The sequence below is a fragment of the Clarias gariepinus genome, chromosome 26 (assembly GCF_024256425.1).
Source record: "Clarias gariepinus isolate MV-2021 ecotype Netherlands chromosome 26, CGAR_prim_01v2, whole genome shotgun sequence".
NCBI classification, from domain to species: Eukaryota; Metazoa; Chordata; class Actinopteri; order Siluriformes; family Clariidae; genus Clarias; species Clarias gariepinus.
The window spans coordinates 3,154,303-3,179,448 of NC_071125.1; the positions used below are offsets into that span (position 1 = coordinate 3,154,303).

General features: G+C 37.5%; 1 protein-coding gene across 1 annotated transcript in view; it reads right to left on the minus strand.

Annotated features, from left to right (window-relative positions):
* Positions 1-4,830: 4,830 nt before the first annotated feature.
* Positions 4,831-25,146, minus strand: part of eif3ha (eukaryotic translation initiation factor 3, subunit H, a) — a 37,268-nt gene continuing 16,952 nt past the window's right edge. Inside the window, 8 exon segments of the mRNA XM_053488027.1 lie at positions 4,831-4,928; positions 5,944-6,048; positions 7,107-7,134; positions 9,549-9,669; positions 13,456-13,566; positions 13,568-13,594; positions 16,338-16,437; positions 21,434-21,601. Of these exon segments, the coding sequence (XP_053344002.1) occupies positions 4,831-4,928; positions 5,944-6,048; positions 7,107-7,134; positions 9,549-9,669; positions 13,456-13,566; positions 13,568-13,594; positions 16,338-16,437; positions 21,434-21,590 (747 nt within the window). The 5' untranslated portion in view covers positions 21,591-21,601.

The following is a 25,146-nucleotide window of genomic DNA, read 5'->3' on the forward strand; positions in this document are numbered from 1 at the left end:
CTTCAGAGACATCCGAATAGAAGATCAAGGTGCAGGATTGGATTTAATCTCCAGCACACCAGATGCCATGTTGAGGGCATCTCTACCCTAAAACATTATATCCATTGCACTGCTCATGACCATATGGCAGCATTAAAACATCCAGTCTGCCCCAAGCTGCCCAATAATCTATAAGGAAAGAGTCACTAGCACGGTGTTAAAGTATTCAGCACCTGCTATAGACGTATAATTAGTCCCGCTTTCCTGCGAGATGAGAACGAAAAAATTTTATTCAGTACAGAAGATGACATTTAACGCAAGAGCTGCGGTTACTGGAACGCCAGCCGCCAGTTAAAAGAGTGTAAAACAACCCAAGCAATCAAAGCAACACAAAGTGACAAAGACAGGGGAAGTAATTGTAATTAATACTGATCCGACAGCAGTCTTGCTGTGTCGCAGTATCATCACTCTAGATTTTACCGTTAAGAGGTTTTCGGGGTCGTTGGATCCAATAAACTCCAGAATTCCTGGACCAAATTAATTTGATAAATGATCATTTTATTACATGAGAAAACTAATTTTCCTTTTTTAAAATAACAGTGAATTCTCTTTAAAATGTGTGGTAAAATATCGATATGCCAAAAGCAAAAACACAAATCAGTCATAACCATTAAACCACGGACAGCTGACATTAATCGTATTGATTATAGTTTATGTAAACAGTCAGAAAAAACAGGCAGGTTTAAAGATACGAGTTACTTCTAAAAGTTCCGATAGTTAGACAACTGGGTCAGATCATCTCCAAAACAGCAGGTGTTCCCTCCAAAAGTGATCCAAGGAAGAACAACTGGTGAACCACTCAGCGACAGGGTCATGGGGTATACACAGCTCATTACTGGGTGCAGAGAACAAAGGCTAGCTTGTCTGGTCCCATCACGCAGAAGAGCTACTGAAGTACAAGTGTGCGTTAGAACATAGTGCTTACAGCTTGCTCTATATGGGGTTAAGTAGCTGTATACCTTAAGGCAAGCGGCTTGGTTGGACATGAAAAGACAGGAACGTCTCGTCAATAGGCTAGACCTCGCTAACATGACGGCGAACTAAATCAGCATAGTTAATGCCATAATAGTCAGTTTCTTGAATTTGGGCTTTATAATATATTTGCAGGGGTAGCTCAGTAGTTAAGGTGTTAGACTATGGATTAGAAGGTCCCTGGTTCAAACCCCACCACCAACATGCATTCAAACTGGTGGAACCTTAAATAAGCTCCTGCTATACTGTAGGTATAATGGGATAAAAAGTTGCTCTGGATAAGGGCATATGCCATAAATGTACATTTATAGTAGATCTCTGGACAGTGAACTGACCGATTGGAACAAACCCTGATTCAATTTAAAGATGCCTTTATTCTATATATGGATACACCAAAGTAGTTTATTAGGTTTATAAGTCTATTTATAGTATATATTTATACTCGCTATTTATAGTTTTTATACTATAGTTAATGTAGTGTATAAGATTTAAATAATGTGGCCTTCTCCCTGCATTGCCCACAAAAATATAAATCAAGCTAGAAAAATGTTATTAAACAATATTGACTAATTGCATTTATAGCTTTTATTAATTATAAAAACATTTAATTAACAGCACTGAGAAAGAGACCAGTCAGGAGAAAAAGAGAGAGCAGGATGAACATGGCAGAAAACAAGCAAGAAGAATCAGGTGTGAAGACCCCACAGTTATAGGCCTAATGTCTAGCATATTCCATTTCTTATTTTATTTAAATAAAAATAAATAAATAATAATAATAATAATATATAAATATATTGGCATGAAAATCATGTTACCTACTAGTAATTCTAATGTTGGTGTTATATATTATAACTTACAATAATATTGTAATAATGTTAATGATAAAATAATGATTACTATTAATATCAAAGCACCAATATAATAATAAGCAAAGCAAATGGCTAGACGTAATACACGTTACATTCCCCCTAAAAGTCTGACCCTTGAATCGCCCCTGGGCCTCTGTTAGAAGAATCATGTGCCCTGCTACACTGCAAACATTGTTCAGGAATGGTTAAAAAGCACTGTGGCTTTATGAAAACTGGGAATTACCGAGCAGGACAATATAATGTAATTTATTTTAAATCAAGGGGAGGAAAAAATAATGCCAAAACAGTAGTTTGTAGAAAACAATACAATACCCTAAGCTTAAAATATTCATCACAAAGTGGTGGCCAGAAGTATTGAGACAAGTGAACTTTAATGTATCACGCTAATAAGAACAATTCGTTCTTTTATACAATGAAATTGTCGTACAAACATCAGTATTTAGTATGTAGTCCCTTATTCTTCCAAACCTGCTGGAACCGGCTAAGTCAAAAAAAAAAAAAGTCTTCAGTACTCACTCACTCGATTCATGCCTGCCTGATTGCATCATGTGCAGAAATTCACCACAGAAGTTCGCAATTGAGAATTCCAAATTTGAGCTATTTTTCTGCAGAGGTGGACACCCCGGCTTTAGAAAGTAAAAGTTCTACTGTGTATTTCTTCCGGTCATTAACTAAACCAGCTGATTTTAATTAGCACAACTCTTCACCCAGATAGGTGAGAACTAATTAGTGACATCACCTAGAACACATGGCGTATGTTAGGTTTGGCCACTATTTGCTTATTTTCTAAATGGCATCAATTATTCTGGGGTTTATTCAGAAAGCATCTAGTCAGGCTACATACGTACTGTACATTAAGACATACATACATAGTTGTGCTCGAAGGTTTGCATACCATGGGAGAATTTGCAAGATGTGTACCATTATTTAAAGAAAACATGAGAAGGCAAATAATAACTAACATTTCTTTTATTTCTTATAGGACTCAAGTTTATATGTAAGGCGTAACAGAATGGCACAATCATCAAAAAACATGACCATTTGTTAATAATCTCTGTTCAAAAGTTGACATTCCTTTAGTTCTTAATTTTGTGTTTTGCGCCCTTTAGCATGAATGATGACCTGCAGTCTTTGTAATAATTGTACGTGATGTCCTTCATTCTCTCAAGTGGTTTTCTTAGCTGCCCATTCTTCTTGGCAAAATGCCTCCAGTTCCTCTAAGTTTTGGTTGTCTCGCATGAACTGCATGTTTGAGATCCCCCCGAATTGGCTTGATGTCGAAGTCAGGAGACTCTAACGGCCGCTCCAGAACCTTTCTCCATTTTCAACTGTAGCTATTGGAGGTTCAACTTGGCCTCGTGCTTGGGATCATTGTCATGTTGTAACATTAGAGCGTCGCTTTCGTGCCGTAGAATGCAAATTGTGTGCCGGTATTTTCTGATAACATGCTGCCTTCATCTTGCCATTAACTTTCCTGATGCCACTGGAGCTCACACAGCCCCAAAACATAAGAGATCCCCCATCATGATTTACATGATTACCTTATTACGCAGATCCATTGGCAGTTCTTTCTTTTATCTTCCCCATGGTGCGGCATCCGGCCAAGTTAGTGCGTCACCTCATGAGCTGAGAATCTTACTGACTGTTTATGCACAGACACTAATTACACTAATTATTTCCACAGATGTGGAAATGTCCCCTAGTTCCCTAAACTTCCCTTAGACTTCCCTAATATTTACATTTAGAGCGTTTGGCAGATGCCGTTGTCCCTGAGCGACTTACATTTTTATCGTTTACTTACATTATACAGTACCTCTGAGCAATTGAGGGTTAAGTGCCTTGCACAAGGGCCCAACAGGGGTAACATGAAGGTGAAGGTGGGGTTTGAACCTGGGTAACCCCTAACCCAGACCACAATCAAGTACTTTAACCACTGAGGTACTGTACTGCTGTCTTCTTAAATAGCTATTTACACCTATTTGAAGTATGTGTGCGTTAACCTGTGTGTTAAGTGGCCAAACATCCAAGGATATGTTCATTTTTGATCAGGGATATTTGGGTGGTTCAACAATTTCTTTTAGGATATGCAAAGTTTTAAACACAATTCATTTTCTTTCGGCTGCTCCCCTCAACATACAATCACTCCTGTTCATACAATCCTTTCTTCAATGCCAAGGCTGTGCCTTAAGGACCCTGGAGGTGCGAGCCAAAATTCCCACCATGCTAATGGTTACTGACTTTCCCCACAGGCTTACCCGTACACGCGCTGAACTTGGCCTGCAGGCTTCTACCATATTACTAAAAAGAAGGTTGATTGACTAAGCAGACAATCGGATTTTGTTTAACGAACAGCAATGGAGAGCTTTTTATGGTTAATGCGTTTCTGTTATTGCTGCGGAACAAAAAGTACTCTGAGACTGTTTTACCTTTGGGTTCTTTTGATTTGTTTGGTGGTTTACTAGGTCATGTTTTGGGTAGTCTCGCCTATAGTAGGTGCATGTTCACGGTTTGCACAGGACTCATAACATGTACGGTATTTATTTATCCCTAGATCACTAGAGAGGTTCTTTGGAAAGTATAAAAGGCACGGTCTGGCACTGACCTTAGGTCAGCATTGGAAATTTCCTTAAGTTTATCAAAGTAAGTTTCACTTTTTTAATCTAGCACATTCTGTCATAAATGTAAAATAAATGTACTGCCTTAAACATGAATGCTTTTCTATCTGGTTCTGAACCTAATCCATTGCACACAACCAATTACAATCACTCTTCAAAAACACCAGACGCTGAAGCCCAGCAGTGAAATGCACACACTTTATTTTCAATGCAATCTATTAGATATAGTGATTCCTTCAAGGTCAGAGCGACATGATTCTAACTAGTGTTTGGTAAACCTAATGGTCTTGTGAGCTGTTTGTCGAGTGCACTCAGTCATTCCTTCGGTCTGATCTTCAGCTGCTGTGCTGTTGCAGCGCCTCTGCCATGAAAAGCTTGCCGAGGTTCTGAGAGGTAAACTTCTTCACGTTCTGACGGTAGTTGCTGATTTGTCCTTGAGGAGTGAAAGTATACAAGCATATGTAAATGATATGCACAACATACGCAAATCAGCAGGATCATCATTAATGATTAGATTATTAGATTATGACTCAACTGGAACATCACGGGAAAGGCTTTAAGTAATAACGTGCCGTTTGGACCTTAGATTGGTGATGAATTCAAGCTCATGGTGCTACCTGTGTCTTTTATTTAGAAATATAAGGGTGAGTCAAAAATGATGCTGTCTTATAAGCGCTTTCCACTCAAGGCTACTGTCTCCCCAGTCAGGTGTGAACAACTTATATCAGTTTATTTGTAACTGCTGTGCAAACAAAAATGGATGCCCTGATTGTGATTTGGACAAAAGAAGAGCATCGTGCAGCGATTGGATACCTGGTGCTGAAACAACTCATAGAAGAGCATAGACAAAATGTTCATGTTTTTTACTTTTACTCCTAGGGAAGGTGAAAGTTTCTTAAAATGAGTAATTACGGGTGACGAGACACGGATCCATCACTACGAGTCTGAGAGTAAACGGCAGAGTACGGAACGGAAATCTCATCAATCGCCGACCGAGAAAAACTTCAAGAGTCGACCATCAGCTGGAAAATTCATTAATGCTTACAGGTTTTTGGGATTCTTAAGGGCCAAAAGTATCGGAACCTAATCACGGGAAAAGGTTCAATAATCAACAGTGCTCGTTACAGTGAGACGCTTATTGAAGAGCTGAAGTCTAAACGCAGAGGACTGGGATTATTATTATTTATCCCACCAGAGTAGCAACCTCCTGCGCTGATACTTTTGCATTTTAATTAACCAAAACTTTAGTTTATAGAACAACTTTAGAGAATCGTTGCAGAACTTCTGCTTTACAGCCTGCCTGGCTTTTTGTCTACTGTAGAAGCCATGGAAAACTGCCCATTCCCGCTCTCGCACCCCTGCACTGTACAGATGGGGAAATGAACGACTATAAAAGAATAAAGGGAGTGTAATTGGTTGTTAATGGCTGTGATTGCCCCTTCTGGCACATGCGATGAGGAGTGTGTCCATTCGCGGAGGAGGTGGTGGCGGTTTGAACATCTTGCTGATGTCCACTTCCGGCAGTGGACGTTCTCCTGCTGTCGACTCTGCAGGTACTACACAAAGAAAAAATAAAAAAGGTGAGGGAATCAATTAATTGATTCTGGATAAAAAAAAGTTGATGTCAAGTCCAACGAACGAGCGAGCTGAGAGTAAATAATTTACCGAGAGGGAACGAGAAGCGAATTTATAAACTGGTATTCGGGGCGTAAACTGAAAAATTTACACGAAATAAGGTACGTGCATTCGAAGGTCAATCCATTCAACAGCGCTGGAGTTTAATACTTTTACTTGTCAGACATTAGCCAAAGTGTCAAAGTTCATTTAAGCCTCCTTCGCCTTTGTTGATCAAACAGACAGACTATTAAAGTGCTAGATTACAGGCGACGCTTTGTAACTGTAATGAACAACTGTCACACAGGGAAAGTCGATTTTATTCCCAGGTTGTGTGTGTGTGTGTGTGATTTATATCACCGTTGAGGATATTGGTAATTTCCTCTCAAATAAGGAGATATGATTAAAAGTGCATGAAGGTAAATGGTGATGGATGTGGTGTGTACTGTACACGAGGCAGGGGGAAGGCAGGAGTGACTGATGTGTGAGGTAATTACTACGGATCTCGCCGCGTATTGATATGAAGGCTGTTCGGCTTGAGCCTCGTTAGGTGCTTGTTGAGCGAACGTGTGAATTCTTCTTGTCGTATGCACAGGAAGAGCTTATGTCCTGGGGAAATGTTTCATATTCAATCGACAGCACCAAGTTCTAGAGTAAGACAGGAGGACATTAACAAACGTGTTTCATGGACGCTCCAGAACTATAAACTTAACTACAAATTATATGTATTTATACTTTTATTTGCAAAAAAGGTGCAATTATTTATACTTTTTTTAAACAATTGTTGGTAATTTGGTGTTAATTTTAAAAAGAGGAAAAAATTTAAGATTTGTGAAAAAACAAATGTTTATAGGTGCGATAATGTAACTGTCTTTAAATTTCCTTTGGGATTAATGAAGTATCCATCTACATTATATTAACCAAAAGTATTCGCTTAAAGTTCACATGCATATGAACTTAAATAACCTTACAGATCTTAGTCCATAGGGTTTAATATAATGATGTTGGCCCCGCCTCCTTTGCAGCTGTTAGCTTTCCACAAGTTTTAGAGATATGTTTACGGAAATTTTTGACACTGATGTTGGACGAGAAGGCCTGGCTCCACTCTAATTCATCCCAAAGGTCTTCTATCGGGTTGAGGTCAGGACTCATGGACTTGTGCAGGCCAGTCAAGTTCTTCCACACCAAACTCGCTCATCCATGTCTTCATGGACGTTGCTTTGAGCACTGGTGCGCAGTCATGTTGGAATAGGAAGGGGCCGTCCCAAAAAAGTTTTTTTCACGCTGTTTGCATTTTTGCAACGGCCAAGAGTAGAGACAGTTCAAGCACAGCTTTTGATTCATGTTTTAAAAAGAAGAGAACTGAAGGTATGATACATACGCACAAATCCTCTCAGCGGAGACGCTATGAAAACAAAAGTATCAGTTTAACATGAAAGTTTTCTAAATGACTGACAGCTTTGATTATAAATCTTTACCCAATTTGTGTAATTTCATTTTCAATTTAAAGAAGAGGTTTTGTTTTTCATTAGACTTTGTGGCTTCACCTACATGCCTGTGTACAAAAGGGTCAAAAATAGATTTTTAAAGGCCATAAGAGTAATTTGATGATTTGTGTGCATGTGTGTGTGTGTGTGTGTGTGTGTGTGTAAGAGAGAGAGAGAGAGAGAGAGAGAGAGAAAAAGAGGAGGAGAGAGAGAGACTGGTGTGTAGTCATACAAAACTACAGTACTATTAAATTAAATGATTTAATTATTAATGTTTATGTAGATTTCGATTCTTCTTTTGTAATCCTCACCAGATGAAAGTCATGGAAAGGATCAAATGATAGTTTTAACAATGTTTTATTTCGATGGAACCTATATTTTTTTCAATTTTATTTTTTTATTTTTTAAAACAGTTCTTTAAAATGTGGCATATTTCGCAATCATTTTGTATGGTCAGTTGTAGGTTGTTGTCCTGTCTCCTCTCATCCCGTCCTGTCCCATCCCATCCTGTCCCCACACCCCACCCCACCCTGATTGTTGTTTTTTAAGGGTTTTTTTTTTTACAATTTGACCACTGTTGTTACTATTTAATTAAAAGGTGAGGAGAATAAATCATGGAGATGGTGAACAGTCCTGAGAAATGACAAAATTTACTTAAAATTTCCACTAGTTATGCTTTTGAAAGTTATCTACATTCAGGGGTTGAATCCTAAATAGCGTTAAATTGAACGCTAGTGCGTTATGTAGTGTATATGATCTGTTGTTCCACTCAATCTAGTGCCCTGGATCAGAGGTTAGAGAGGGATTACGATTCAGCCTTGTGTTAGAAGCTAGTTATTAAGTAGACAAAGTGTCACTTAAAATGCATTTTTTTTAAAGGTGTCTTGTGACTCTTTTTGAATGTAGGATTTGGCAGGCAGTTGATCTCTCCTCGGTACTGAGGCCCTATAGTACTTTCACCCATGTCACGATCAACAGTGTAATTAACGGTTGTTAGAGCACTTGTGACACGGAATGATAAATGTAGTTAAATGTCCCAGTGCTGGTATGCTCTATATCACCACTCATGGGATTCCTCTCAACCAATCAGATTACTCGGTTTACACTAAGTGTTATATAATATGCAGTATTTCTATCAACCATACAGTACATGCATACATTAAACACTCCAAAATACAGTATAATTGTTGAACTATTGCTTTTGATTTTACCTTTACTTACACCGCTAACATTCATTGCACTTTTCATTATCCATATTTGATCATTATTTCTTTATATTTCTTATTCATATTCATATAAATATGTAAAATTAGTTTATAAAAGGCACCACAGGAGGTTAACTGCGTAAACTGCGATGACGTTGTCAGAGTTCTGGAATCCTGGACCTACAGTCTCTGGTCGATACAGGACTGACTCCGTACTACTAAGGACTATTTTAAAAAGCATCAGACTTACAGGCAAATCACCTTTCTGGTTATTTACATGTTTATCTTATTGACCGTCCTTTCTTGATAAGAATCAATAGACTAACTGTGTGCTGCATCGATGCATTTTAATCTTGCCTTTTAAACGGATGCATCAATCTAAATTGTGACACGACGTTGTCTTATGACTGCACGCCTGATCATTTTATTCATTTCTTACCAAAGAGATGAAGCTGAGGAATAACTAAAACGACAGAGCAATCTGCAGACAATGATGTCAAATTACAGAGGGGAAAAAAGTGGTTTTCGGCAAAAGTGTTTTTTTTTTTTTTTCAAAACCTCAGTGTGTGAGCGAGGTTAAGACCCAAACCAAGAGACATTAAATATCCGCGATAAAGCGCTTTTCCAGGTAAGTCACTTTATAGATTTTCCAGGGCATGTACAGTATATACAGCCATATGCCGGAGGTGGGTAAACGGAAAAGCCGTTCTGTTTAAAGCCTGCCGAATGATGGGCGAGAGTGAATACGTGATGCTTCTGCTGCTGCTGCTTGCTCAGGTTGCGGCAGTACGTGTTGTACTTGACGATTTCTTGGCTCATGCCATCGACTCGATCCATCAGCAGCTGCAGACTCTTCTCCAGATGGTTACTGCAGGCACAGATCGACACCCAATTAAGCAAAACGAATGGAGTCTGATAAACGGTCGACTGACCGTTCAAGAATAATGGACCCGTGTTCCGATGAAATGCACAATGAACGCACGGTGAATCAAAAGCTTGGGTACATGGAATTAACTCCGAGGGCTGAATATCCAACCGTTTCTCATCTACAGAACTAATGTGTAAAATGTCAGACATCAGCCTCTCTCGGCGTCTGTTCCTCCCTGTGCTTTTCTCAAGTAGTTTCCGTCTTGGGTCACACACTGTGCACATTCATTGTATGCTTTCAGACACTTTTTCGCATTTACCCAGACAACAAAAGGGCATTGCTGTACACGGCGTGAGTGAAATTACAATCCTAATGAAAGACTCACCTGGAAAGAAAGAAAGGAGCTCTATTTTCACCTCCACATTATTATTTTAGGCTGCATCACAGATAAGATGTGATGTAGAGTTACTGTTACCATAGTACCCTAGTTCCTTTTAATGATATGGAATTTAGCTAAATAAATTAGTTCCTGGTATTACATTATAGATGCTATAAATAGCTGTTCCCTTACCGGCTTATCCTGAATTTAATAAGATAAAAAAACATGAAGACTGACAAGTTAGCAAGAAACTAGGGCAGGAACTGAACAATTTTTTTTGATAACTGAATAATCTAACAATTAATGAAACAATCAATCAACTATTGAGATTATTAATCGTGTATTTAGTCAGTGGCTCAGCTTTAGAATATAGCATGGTGATGATTGAGGTGTGTTAACCAGCAAGAAAGATGAAGACTTCATTCAAAATACTTTAAATACGTTGAAGGTTTTTTTTATTGAACGTTTATGCTGATAGAGAAGAAGAAAGGCTTTTCAGTCCAAATCTAAAATCAAGCAAAAACCAAGCAAAGTAGCAGCGATAAAGTCGAACAGTTGCTTAAAGTTCAAAGAAGGCAGAAGGCAATTAAGTTAAAATTAATGCTGTCAATCGATTAAAAAATTTAATCTAGTTAATCAGTCATAGACTGCGATTAATCATGATTTTTTTTTTTATACTGAAATTAACTTCTATTATAAATATGCAACTTTGTAATAAAAAAAAATGTACAACAAATTGGTTGGAAGAAACACATTATGCTGTTTTATACTGTAAAATCTCAAACATGAACATCTACCAAGTGTTAAATTCAAATCTCTCGAATGTTAAACTCCTTGCAGTGGCAATCATATCGTGAGCTCTGCCTGCTCCTAGAGTGGTGACCAAGTCTGTGATCTCCTTTTCAACGGCCAAATGTCTTTCTTCTGTTTTTACCGTGATTAGAGTGAACGACTGCCGTTGCCAACACCGAGGTAGTTACGGTTACTTACTGATGTCCAGTGGTCTCCGGTAAGTGCAAGAAATGTAGCTTCTGCCAACTGCCTCACTTTCACAGCCTTTTCAGTGGCATGCAGTTCATGTATTCTTGTAAAAATAGTTTAGCACAGGTGATGTTTCCTCAGTCGTCTTATTATGCATGTTAACCGTATCACCAACACACACCCGGGTAAGTTAGCCATTAGGATCAAACTTGGTCATATGATTCAATTGCGTTTAAAAAAAAAGTAACCTGTTAGAGTTTCACATACGTTAATGCATTAATATTGACAGCCCTAATTGAAATATGAATAAAACTGAGGCGTGGCAAGGGGCGTGGTCAAGCACCCTAAATCGGAGAGAGTCAGGTCAGGTGATTAGTGTGTGTGAGAGCTGAAATGAAATAATGAGAAGATCCAAGAGCAAAGCAGGAGACTTTTAAGATACATTTGTTTAAATAGCTGAATTTTATAACCAAATCTGAGGGTTTATCCAAATTAGAATTGTATTGTAATGTCAATATTCCCCAGACATATTGTTCATTTTTATTCTGTATTTATTTATTCATTTATATGCTTTATTTGATTTATTTATTTACTCATTTCCTCTTAATTACTTTGTCTTGATTTGTATCTTGTACTCGTGTGTGTGTGTGTGTGTGTGTGTGTGTGTGGTTGTGTAAAATAAAAATTTTAAAAAGTGCAATTTGACTGACGTGTTGTTGTTTCTAACTAATCCAGCGATAAAATTTGTTTGCAACTACTTCAGTCATCAATTTTAATCGAATATTAGGTCGATTATTCGTAAAAAAATATATATTAAAAAAACTGCTGTGTGGGAAAACTTGGTTACGCTGACACTGGAGACTTCGCAATAAATAAAACTGAAAGTTAAATCAACATGTCCTTCCAAAAAACGTCAGTTTTCTCTTATTCTCTCTATGCCCAAGTCTAAGTCGAGTCCTTTGGTAACCTGTTGCTATAGAAACGATGACACGAGAACAAGCGCATTAATATGAACCAGCGATTTGCCTCGAAGATGAAACTATTGTCGGAGCTCCTGTTATAGAAAAATTAATCAGTCAGAATATCCGCCTGTTCAGTCAGGCTTGTCTCTCAGGATGAATACACTTCTCTGAGAGCACCTTGTTAAAGTTTGGGCTCGGAGATAAATAACACTGTCTGATGCATGCCTCCAGGATTTGTTTTTTTACGGCTTGGATTTGTTCTGTCTAATAAGCGCCCGAGTGTTGATTCATTCCTATAATATAAGCCCTAATAACAATTCATGCCGCGAAGCAAGCCACAGGTTTATATTGATGAGGTAGTTGTAATATATTATCAGTTATCATCTTGAGAAACTGACTTTTTACAGAACAACTTGGACGGTGGACGCTTTATATTGACTTCTTTAATTAAAAAAAAAAACGAACTGCTGATTCTTTCTGTAAGGAGATGTTGATTTACTAGTTATGGAAGGAGTCTCCAGTGTCAGCTACTGGTAACAGTGAAATGTAGACCTGTAAGCAGAGGTGGGTAGAGTAGCCCAAACAAATTACTTAAGTAAAAGTATAGTGCAGTAAAACTACTCATAGAAGTACATCTTTTCCAAAAAGTTACTAAAGTAAATGTAACTCGTTACTACCCACCACTGCCTGTAGGTTTCAATTAGAAAGCCTTTAGAACAGAAGGCTTTAGGGGGGTTATAATAACATGACAAGCTGCAATTTGGCATCTTATTATATAATATATATAAAATTTGCATTTGGATTTCTTTTCAGGCTGAGGAAAGTGAACATCAGAAATGAACACATGTTTGAGGAAGTGCCGATCGTCATCAAGAACGATCATCTGATGAACGTGCTAATATGGGGGCTGGAGGACAATAGCATCGTTCTAGCATTGTAGACAGTAAAGAGAAGAAAAAAAAAATTTTTTTTACAGACAAATTCTGCGTTACAAGAATAGGTAGAACCTAAAAGCAGTACGGAGGACTGCAATCTCTGAGTGATGTAAATGTGCACTGCTAGCACCTCAACACTAAGTACACCTGCCCTTGTTGTACACATGAACCTACAGTGGAGGCTGTTGTGTTAAACGCCACGCCTACATTGACAGTGGAATGCTGCACACTGCTTAAAAACACACACTGACCACCAAATTTATGGGTTCTGTGTAAATTTGACAAAAGCACAATACAGAGGGAGGCTTATTATCAGCCTTATAGAAATTTCTGTGTTAAAATACAGACATCACATCTGGCTCGTTTATTAGGGCTCTCTAACGATTCTGTAAAGTTGCACTGGAAAAATGTGCACCTTTAAAAGCACTACGCAAATTAAAAATAAAAAAGTAATCTTTCTGCTGCTTCTTTTAGTGGCATAATTTTTTGTTGAAGGTTACCAGAAGAAGAGTTAATATTTATCTCTGACCTGCTGGATAAACTGAGGAGTTTGTGTTTTTCAGCGACGATGCTCTTGTCCTCCAGCTCCCACATCAGCACGTTCATCAGATGAGAGTTCTTGATGACGATCAGCACCTCTTTCGTAGATGATGTTCGCTTTCCTCAGCCTGAAAAGAAATTCAAATGAGACAGACAGCACGGCAAATAAATCCGGACCCAGCCTGTTTTAAATTAGGAATACAGTAATAAAATGTTATGAAGTGTATGTTTTCTACTTTGAAATTAAAACTTACATATTAATATTACATATTGATAAGTTGTTAGTTATCTAGTCTATCTAAAGAGCATTACAGAGATACTGGCCTGAGATTAAAGTTGAACATAATCATTTCATGGCAACGTTAATGGCCAGTAAGAGAGAGTTCAGGGTCGGCTCACAGGTGCCGGTTCAAAAATTTGCAATCAGCTAGCTGTTAGCAGTCAGTTATCAACTAACTTTCTGTCCTGCAGGAATGGAAAAGCAAACCTTTGCAGTCTTATGTTAGTACATTGATGTACATCACGTCCTCTACAGTTAGTCCCTGACATAAGAACAAATTCCATTCCAGGAGCACATTCATAAGTCGGATTTGTTCTTAAGTTCAACAAAGTGACTTTTATACGTCTTTGACATGAATATACAATGTAAAGCATAGCAATCCACTTGACTAAATCCCCACACTGCCATCATGTGGCCAAAAACCGTAATCACACCTAAGGAAATAAATCTCACACATTTGAAATATCAGAGCAGTTTTCCACTGTATTGGACTGTGAACTCTTGTTTAGGATTTCCCAAAATTAGGATTATACACATCAGGACAGCTTCACAGGACAGCCTTTTTATTATCATGCTCTCAGGCTGATTTATTGAAACTGGTGAGGCCGACACCCTCTCCCCCGCATGGACAATATACTGGACTTTGGAAATGTTATACATTTACTTACACACTAAAAATATTGCAAATATTGGTATCTGGTGCACTGCGGTGTCTATTTTTTATACAATACACAATACACATTAGCTACTTTCATGATTTTTTTGCATCTACAAATGTCGGTAGAACCGCGGTCTATTGGTATCTGCGTGAATTCATAACTCGAATGTTCGTAAGTTGGGGACTACCTGTATTAGGTTTGAGAACCCTTGGTATATGATATTCTGCAAATCCCTCTCACTGGTTGATGAATGAGACTGATTTTAATTTTAATTTTATACAAGGTGAGGGGGGAAAAAAGTCAAAAAGAGTCAAGTGAAAGCGGTGTCAATAATAATGGTCAATATTAATGTTCAAATGTTTAAATGCTCAAATGTTTAATGGAAGCAGATGTACATTCTGACAGCTCAATAGAAAAAAGAAAGACGCTGCTTAAACGCAAAAAAAGTTTATGTCCTTCCTGCGACTGATTTCGAACCTGGCTGTCACTCTTTTGCTGTTATTTCATCCTAATACGCTTGCGCAATTTAAAAAGCAATCACCATCTGCCAGCGAGGCCAGGCGAAGGCGTGAACTGTGTGGCCGAGAGATTGATGACTAATCCAGCAAAGTCACAGAGAGCTTTTTTTTTTTAAAGTTCCTTCTTGATGACCGACACCGCAGGAGGGAAAGTGTGTGCCTTTTTACTTTGCTTACAAAGTAAGACAAATCCAAAGTAGGAATAATCCTAACCTTTAACTTTTGAAGTATGACTTAAAAAGACAAGGAGTGTATAGGGTCGTTTTTTAAAAACAATAAATATAACTATTTAGTCAGTCTGTTAACTGCAGATATTTGTTGTTACAAGCAGTGTGTTTTTAATCATATGATGTAAATCATGTTCATTTTTTCTTAAATGTATGCATAAAGTTGCGTACGTCATAACACCAAGTTGCTGCTCCTAGAGTGACATGGATTATATACCTCTGAAAACAGTGCTGAAAAATCACTAGCACCATAATAAAATATTGTAAACATAGAAAATATATTACAAATATTTGATGTAAAGACTTGCATAAATTTAGAATGTTTCAAATTTATTAATATGTCGGAAAAAAAGGTTTTTAAACAAAATAAATTTTAAGAATTCCATATTGTTTAATAGAGATAGTGTGAAAATCGATTAAGTTATGAACGGCGATTCTTTTGTGTGAAGACTCAATTATTAGCCGATCAGCAACGATTCTGTACGGGGCGCGGAAGCTTCCGAGTGCTGCAACAGAAACGCATTTCATGCAGTTTCTTTATAATCCTACAGGTGGCACACCCTGAACTATTTACACATTTTCATCCCATGTGGAGAAAATTGTCTGCTAAAAATTTAGCTTTTTGTTTAATTTAAATTTTTTTGTTTAATCTTACAAACATACATTTAAAGTTAGTTTGTAGTGTTTACTGTAAATGCTGCGCTTGGTTTTTAAGTAAGAAAAACTAATGTTATAATGATCGGGCTCCATTTAATTACTCATTAAACTTTTTTCCAACTTTTTTGAAATATATTATATATTATATATATATATAATCATGATACTTATAGAAGCGCAATTTTAATCGAATCAGCATTGAGGTATCGTGATAATATTAAAACAGGAGGTGACTGGTGATCCCCATCCCTATTGTGTAATGGTTATTTTAAAAATTAAAAATAAAATAACAACACATTGTGTAATATCACAATAATTCCTGTCTTGTATAACAAGAAATGGGGAAGGGCAATTTGCATAGCCCTGCCTCCTCTTTAAAGATACCACTTTATCAAAAAAGGGATAATATGGTACCTTTAAAAAAAAACTGCTAAGTCATGCAATTTCTATATGTAGTGTTAAAAATATTTTCATTGTGTATGTGTGTGCATGTGTGTGTGTATGTGTGTGTGCATATGTGATGCCCATACCCTTCTGGAGAAAAGTCTTTCTCTATATAGATCTCCATCAGTTTAGGAGTTAACCTGTAAGCATTGAGGGACAGAGAGCCTTGCGCTGTCTTGATGGGATCTAAAACAGAGAAGACACTGCGAAGTAGAGCCCTGTTCATGCCTTTCTACAGCAGTAACTGTTACATCGCTCTTTCTCACTCTTTTAACCAACGGCTCTTAACATGTCTGTGAACCGGGTGAACAAACTGCTGTTAATAGCGATGCGGCAGCCTGCAAGTCGCTGGAGTAAATCTCAACAGTGTTTCAAAACTAGTTCCAAAATGCTTTCAGCTATCAGATATTTACTCTGACTCTCATTGTAATCACAGGTTTCTCTTTCAAAAATCAATAAAACTGGCTTGCAATGAAAAAAAGAGCTGCCTTGTTCATGATCCTTGGTTGAGAACTCTCCAGAATATATGAACAGCTGCTTACTTGCTGTAAAATAAAGAATAAAACACTCGGCGCTGAGTTGTTGTAGAAAAATAATAAACGATGAGATTTTCGTTGATGATTACTGAAGTGTTTTATTTCTCTTGTGCCACAGATATGGTTGGAAATGTTGGAGTTTCTCAATTGCTAATCAATAAATCATTATTATTTAATGGTAACAAGATTAACTAGAGAGCTCTAGTGCCACAATCACAATAAATTAGTTATATAAGACAAAATAAAAGTAAAAAAAAACTGAACAAAAATTAATAACAAGTCTTCCTGCTTATCATTTAAAAACATGTATTAAAATATACTAAACTATATTACTAAAATCCAAAATTCCAAAAAATCCTAAATTCCATTATAAAATGTTGCCGTTCCTCTATAATCCTACAATCCTTCTCTATAATCTTACAGGTGGGATTCTAAACTGTTGGCAAGCAGCACAGTGTTTAGTGTGGTAGGAGTGATGGTTTGAAGTTAAGTTTGTTTAAAACTTTAACAAAATCTTATCAAAAAGTATAGAAAATTGGGATTTTTTTTTTCTAAAACCGTGATACTAACAGAATCGCAACAGTATTGTAATATCGTATCAGGATGTGTCTCTGATGAATATTATTATATCATTATTATCACTATAATTATTATTTATTATTATTATTATTATTATTATTATTATTATTATTATTATCAGTTAATGCATCTAAGTTCAGAAATTTAATTTTCAAGAAAGTTTTTTACAAGAAAGTTAAATTTTCTTTAAAAAAAAGCTACATTTACTTAGATGCACTAACTGATAATAATAATAATAATAATAATAATAATAATAATAATAATAATGAAAATGACAGATAAAGAATGAAATAATGTCAGGTGAGTAAATAAACTTTATTAGGTAAATAAACAGCAATTCCCAAGTTAAAGATCACAGGTAGACTGTTGATCTGATTCGACTGTTAGGCATTGAGAATTTATTTTATTTTTTTAATTAGATGATAGAAATTTCAAATCGCAATGCCCAAAAAATCGAACGGAACCAAATCAACTGTCTGGCTGTGATTCTCAGCTCTACCGATCCGTTTCTGCCTTATCAGATTTGAGAGAAACAGCGCTGCAGGGTAAAAGATATGAGATGTGATGTGGGTTAGTCAAACATTACTGAAGCAAACATGTTTCTATTCCCCCATCCCTCCACCCCACCCGTACTTTAATTCGTGTTTGACAATCCAATCTTGAGTGTGTGTAGTAAAGGTCAAGCAGCAAAGCTTTTTCTCCTGCTTGAGAAGTGAGGGACGGCTTCTAGATATTGCGATGGGGTGGCACAAAGGCCAGCTCAGCAACAGCTTCGGTAATTGAGTTGCGCTGAATTAATTTCGTTTGTCAGGGTTGTTCAAAAACTTGAGATGTGTTTTAAAGTCCTCGTCAGCTTTGCCACTCATTCGCTGGCTTCAGCTCTGTTTTTGTTTTTGTTTTGTTTTTAAAAAAAAGAAAAAATCATATCCAAAATATACATCACAGAATGTAGCCATTAATGCGATACGTGTGTAAAACGACGTAAATAGCGCACTAAAATCTGTCTTTGGCTTCTCTCACGCTGGATGCTGAAAGGCTCGTTTATTTGCTCCTTTAATATAACAGGCTGCATTATTGATGCGTTTTAAATGTGTTGTGATTAACTGCATCATTCACATAGCGGCTTCCTCTCTGGAAAAGACTGAGAGATTAACAAAAAGGGACTAAATGTCCCTAAAGGCCTGAGCACACCACTCCTGCCTAATGAACTCTAAAGAAAGTGTGAAACCTAGAGCAATTTGGAATAAGATTAAATATTAATAAACGACTGCTAAAACGTTAAAAGGGATTGCTCGATCAAAAATGGCTAACGTCTGGGGAAAAACCCATCAGATGTCTCTGTGGCTGAATTCAGCCAAAAGAAAGAAAAAAAAAACCTCAGCCAAAACAAAATTACAGTTTGGCTGAAATTTGTTATTTTTCGGGCAATAACATGCTTTTAAAACAAACTCAGATGTTTCTGCGCAGCGGGCTGAATAAAATCTTTTCTTTCATTAACAAATTCAATTCAATAAAATTTTCTTTGTATAGCGTCTTTAACAATTGGCATTGTCGCAAAGCAGCTTTACACAATTATTTACATATAAACAGAATTATTTAAGTTTGTATGAGATGTAAACGTGTATAAATCACGATGATAAGATTGTCCCTGACGAGCAAGCGGAGGACAACGGCGACAGTGGCCAGGAAAAACTCCCTGAGAAGGCAAAAGGAAGAAGCCTTGAGAGGAACAGGACGCAACCAGAAACCCATCCTCATTTGGGTGAAACGGATATCAGCGATTGATCTGCATCATACTGTGTGAGACTGGAAGTTCAGTATAACAGAAGTTGTGTTTAAGTTAAAATTGAGTCCAGTTCGTTATTGGACGCTCGGGTAGACTGAAGAAAACTCCAGTCCTGAACTATCGAGCGACCTGAAGTCACAAGTACTCAGAGAAAAGCTGTCTGCATCAGCCGAGGACAGGACCGTCTTCGTGGAAAAGTGGAACCGTCCACAGTCACCAAACGCATCCCAGGAAGACCACACGGGGCATCCATGGATGAGATATCCAACAAGAAGCAGGACACCAGGACGAGTCTGACAGCTCCAGGGAGCAGAGGAGGTCTGGATCACTGGCACCCAGGTAGGAGAAAAGAAAGAAGAGGAGACAGCAGAAAAGAAGGAGAGATGGCAGTTAGGTACTGTATGGTCACAGTCAAACAATGTATAATGTGAATGTATATTTCATGCAGAGTGCAAGCAGGGACTCCGGCAGGACTAACTATGACAGCATAACTAAAAGGGAGAGCCAGAAGGGCTATATAAGGGACTCAACACACTCTGAAAAAAAACATTAGGTTCCCACTGTGTCCTAAAAATACAGAAGAACGCAGTGGGAACGGGGTCAAAATGGAAAAATGCGCATACTGCTTCCTAGCCACGTCAGGTCCTCAATGCTTCTATCATGTTGTCACTAGCTTCCTCTCATCACACCAGACAATATTGGACATTTTCCTATTTCCAATCAGCTGGTATCAGTTGGTATAAATACCGCAACACACTTTTTTTTATCAGGAAGTGATGTTGTAAGAAATTGGATCAAGTATTTATACTAAATTCTCTGAACGTGACATAGACGCACCGATAGCCTGCGGCATGTGCGCCATAAACGTTGTAAGCACAAGAAGAATGTAATATGACCTTAATGCGGTCTTCTGCAACGAGGCATGACCCTACCCTGGTTATAGCACGAGACTGAAGCGGTTATTGTGAGATCTACAGTGATATCTTGGCATATAAATGAATTTTCAATTCAGAAATTTTGCAATAATTTCCCTTGGAATACGAAGCATTTTTGCCATACGAGCGACCGAACCGAGCCGAACCGAAGTTTTACGTATTTTTTTGAAGATTTTTTGCATTTTGTGCAAGAAGCAAGGAAATAGCAAAGTGAGCCGCTTACAGTTTTATTTTTAAAGCAGCCGGTGCCAAGAGGAATCATAAATTAAGGTTAAGTGAGAATTATTTCATATTTTACTTAATTTACATGTCTTTTCTAAATGTCTTGATTGTTTTTATATGCAAAAATTACTATAAAAACGACTATAGTATATAAATGCATATAATGACTACAGTATACAGTATACAGTATATAGACTATAGTATAAAAATACCATAGTGTTCGTAATTGGTAATATTGGTAGCATTGGAATGGATCATCTAATTCATTATGCGTAATATGAAATTTCACCTTAAGAACCAGTCTTTCCCATCTCCACCATGCTTCTAGTATGTCAATGAGGTGTCTATGCTCTATGTATATTGTACAAGTTCTTACTGTGTAAAGAGTTTCCAGACTGACACACATTTAATAATATCTAATAAGTTTGTGTCACAATTTCCTATCTAATTAATAAAGTGACTTTTTGCTTTTATACATTAGTTCTAATGTAAGGCTAGACAATCAACACTATGCTATGAAAAACAGATCTTTTTTGAAACTGCTTTTCAAACCAGACTATGAACTAAACAGAGTTTAGACACTCAGTAACACTAAGTTTTTCGAACTTATCCTAAATATTCTAGGGTATCCTACTGTAGATTCAGGATATTATAAAAAAATAAAAAAAATCTGGGGAAAAAACATTAAGCTGCAGATCCCTATTTTATACGGCTTTAAGTTTAAGATCAATCTAAGTAATTAAACAAGACAGCCAACATTCTGTTTATTACTCACTATTTTATTATTACTATAATCCAAGATGGAGGTCGAGGGATGGATCGTGAGAACTTAATCTTCCTTATAATGAGTGCAGCAGGCAGTTTAAAAAAAAAAAAAAAAAGTCGAGAACACCTGCTCTAGAGTGTGTTCACAAACACTTCGGCCGCCACGGAGACCTGTGAAAATGTGTGATGCTGAGTCTTTTTATAATCTGCTTAAGGCAACAGCTCATAAGTTGTTAATATGGGAATTCAACGTGCAGGTGCTGCTGTTTGCAGACCCATCCAATAAATCACACACCCTGGAAGCAGGAAGTTACCTCAGCAGGGGGACTCGATGATCACAGAGCCTTCTGAAGTCTTACCGTAAATTAGCACCACGGACTCCTCGATGGCGTGCTGGTAGCTGAACTAGGAGTCCAGCAGAGCTCAGCTGACGAAGGAGCCGTAGTAGGTGGACCGGTACCAGCCGACGTGGAGGTGGTCGATGGTGATGTGACGGAGACTCCTCATCATCTCCATCTGATATTGAACTGAGAAAATGAGAAAACATATAAGAAGACGAATACAGGCAGAGATCAAACAGAATTTGATATCTAAGTGTGCAAGTATCCATACATCATGTCATGTGGTAGCCGACCTTTACTACGGGGATCGAGTTAAATATGTTCGAATGCATGAAAATGGATTTGGATACCTTGGTTATTAAAATCAGTAATAAAACTGATATTGCACTTGACATCATGAAATCTGTTCGCTACAGGCCAGCCACTTCTGGTTGGCAAAAGGGACATTACTTACCAAATGCCAGTGCCAAAACCCACATAGAAAACCCGTCACAGAAGCACACTGAGCAAACAACACATAGTCTCCTTAGTAATTGATTCTAAGTCTTTCCATTTTTACGCTGTTTTATATTTTCGTATTTAACCCGGCATGGTGGTGTATTGGTTAGCACTGTCGCCTTGCACCTCCAGGGTACGGGTTCGATTCCCGGCCAGGCTCAATTCCTGTCTCTGTGTGCATGGAGTTTGTATGTTCTCCCCATGCTTCGTGAGTTTCCTCGGGTACTCCGGATTCCTCCCACACTCCAAAGATATGCAGGTTAAGCTAATTGGCGTTCCCAAATTGCCTGTAGTGTGTGTATGTGTGTGTCCTGCAATGGATTGCCACCCTGTCCAGGGTTTACCCTGCCTCGTGCCCTAAGTCTCCTGGGATGAGCTTCAGGTTCCCATGACTCTGAATACAGAATAAACTGGTATAGAAGATGAGTGAGTGAGTGTTTAACCATGGAACAGTTAGTTAGCTATTAATTAGAAAGCTTGAAACGTCAGTACTACACTCCGGATCAAAAGTTTAAAAAAGCTTTTAATTAAATGTTTTTGATATTAAAACATAATTTTAAAAAATCATCTGATTGTAGTGGGTCTCCGTATTAAGCAAATACAACCTCATGTAAACATCATCATGATATAACTTTTTTCACCGTGACTATTATCTATTTTAATGGAGCCAAAAAAAAAACTTATTTATTGCCTATATGTTTTGTCTTTTTGGCTTCATTTTTGTTAAATAAATAACAGCACGGTAAAAAGAGTTATATGTTGTGAGATATATCTGATGTTGGATTTGCTTAACACTGAGACACGCTACAATCAGCTGATTGTTTAAAAAAAAAAAAAGGGAATTAAAAGTCCTAACTTTTGAACACGACTGTACTTAACATTACCTGTGCAAGAGTAAAGCGCAGGATATTCTTATAGCATCGATTTACCATTTTCAACAGAAGCGCTGAATGAATTAACACGAGCAAAAGCCACCAGATCCAGGATGAATCAAATATTTATACACCATCTGAGGTTATGTTGATCAATCAAACTTCTGCAAATGAATCTCTGTATTACATTCTTCATCTATTTTCCCTCACTTCTGAATAAGGTACAAAGTTTTTAAACATACTGGATATGAAAAAGAATAAGTAGAACAGAAGCTACCAGCTGCTAGATTACCCTGAGGTTACAGTCGCTGGGTAATCCAGTAGGTCATCAGGTAATTCTCCTACACCCCACCCGAGTCTAACAATCAATAGAAATACTCTACATCATAGCCTAATGTCAGTTAACGATGCCTCTGCCATCTGCTGTTGCGACTGTCATCACGGTAGTCACGTGGCTGCAAAAGATCAATAAGGTCATTACAACGCATGCGAACAGTGACTTGATTAAAGGCAGACGGACCCTGTAGAGATGTGAGGTGAAAAACAATAAGCAAGGTAGTGAGGGCATACAAACAAAAGAGAGACCGTGACAAGGTGACAAGGACATACCAGAGCAAAGGACAGCACAAAAAAAAAGAGAGAGAGAGAAGAAATGAGATGGCAAACAATTGCAGCACCATCCGTCCATGCTGCAATAACACATCTCCCTAAAAGAGCATCTGATTTCGAACAGCAGCGGCTGAACGGTGTGGATGGAGAATCTTGCTGTTACAGAGGCATCTTTCAGGCCGTAATCAGAGTCCTGCTTAATTGGCTGTGTCTGGAGTTTATGGGCCACCGTAATGAAGGGGAATAAGAAGAGGAGCCTGAGGCGAGAGCAATGAGGACCTGCAGGACGCAGTGGATGTTTTTTACACTCCGCTTTCACTGAAGCATACAAGCGTACAGACTGTGCCCAATGCATCCTGATTCTAGTAGGAAGGGCATCAGAAAATGCTCTCGCATTACAAAACACACACACACTCACACAATAGATGAGAGTGGGAAGGAATGCCATCAGCTCCCCAGTAAAGGGCAACTAGGCTCATTCTAAGCCCATGTCGAGATTAGAGTGAAGGTGATACGGTGGAGTGGATGAAGAGAGAACACAATGTTCACAGCAGCTCATTTCAGTCTTGCAACCACTACTGTCCTTAATTATAGCTGTGGCTTTCTGATCTTTTTTTCCTCTCCTTCCTTTTTCATTCTTAATTTTCTGGATAAAATTGATAGCCAAAATAAAAGCTACTTTAAGTTTAACGCACACTAAAGATGTGTTCAGCTGTTGTATGTATTTACTTCAAAATAAAAACGAATCATGAATAATAATTTTGAATGGCTGAAACAGAAATTTAAATATTTAGTTTGTTAAATTTGTATTTCAAAAAAAAGGATCAGGCTGACCATAAAACGAATACTTGAGTTCTGAATTCTTTACATTCGTCTTGGAATTCTGACTTTGTAGAATTCTCACTTTTGTTTACATAATTCTAACTGTTTTTCTCAAAATTCTAACTTTTGTTTTTAAAATAGTTCTGACTTTTTTCTTTAGAATTGTTTCCGCGGAATTCCAACTTTAAATTCAGCATTCTGACATGAAAAAGAAAAGAAGTCAGAATTAAAGCTAAGAACTCAACCTTTTTTTTTTTTTTTTACAGTGACCTAAGAAGAAGAGCCTACTGATCCTCCTCTGTATTGTATATACAGAGCTAGAGCTGGGGAAAAAGGAGGTAAAGTAGCACTAAACATTTATTATACTGAATTGCAATAGCAGTTCTAAAAATAATAAGCAGTTATTATATAGAATTTTATATTTGAATGTATCATTTGCAATTATTTTTTACCTTTACAGTCCCAAAAGGCATATCATATTAAGTCTTATCTTATGTAAAGTATACCAGAAAAGCTTAAAGGGTAAAAATAAGATAAGCCGAATAAGTGACTTAAAAAAATTGATTATATGACTTATGAAAAGCAAAATAACTGGACTAGTTACATACTCTCATTGGAGACACCAACAATCTTTCATTTCTTTAAGCTTTATTTTTCTTCATAATGTCCCTATACAAATTAAATGTCCAGTATGTGACAAAATAGCATGAAACCATGAGAGAGTTTTCCTCCACATTTTTGAGCTTCGGAAAAGTGTGTTGATATTAAATAAGAACTACTCTGGATGGATAATGTGAAATTGTGAGTCACAGTCTATTTGGAGAGACTGACCTCTCTTGAAGTAAATGTTAAGCTAAAATAGACATTAACTGGTTCATTCTGTCTCATTATTTATTACTTTTTTCTTTCTACTGGATAACAACTGTAACC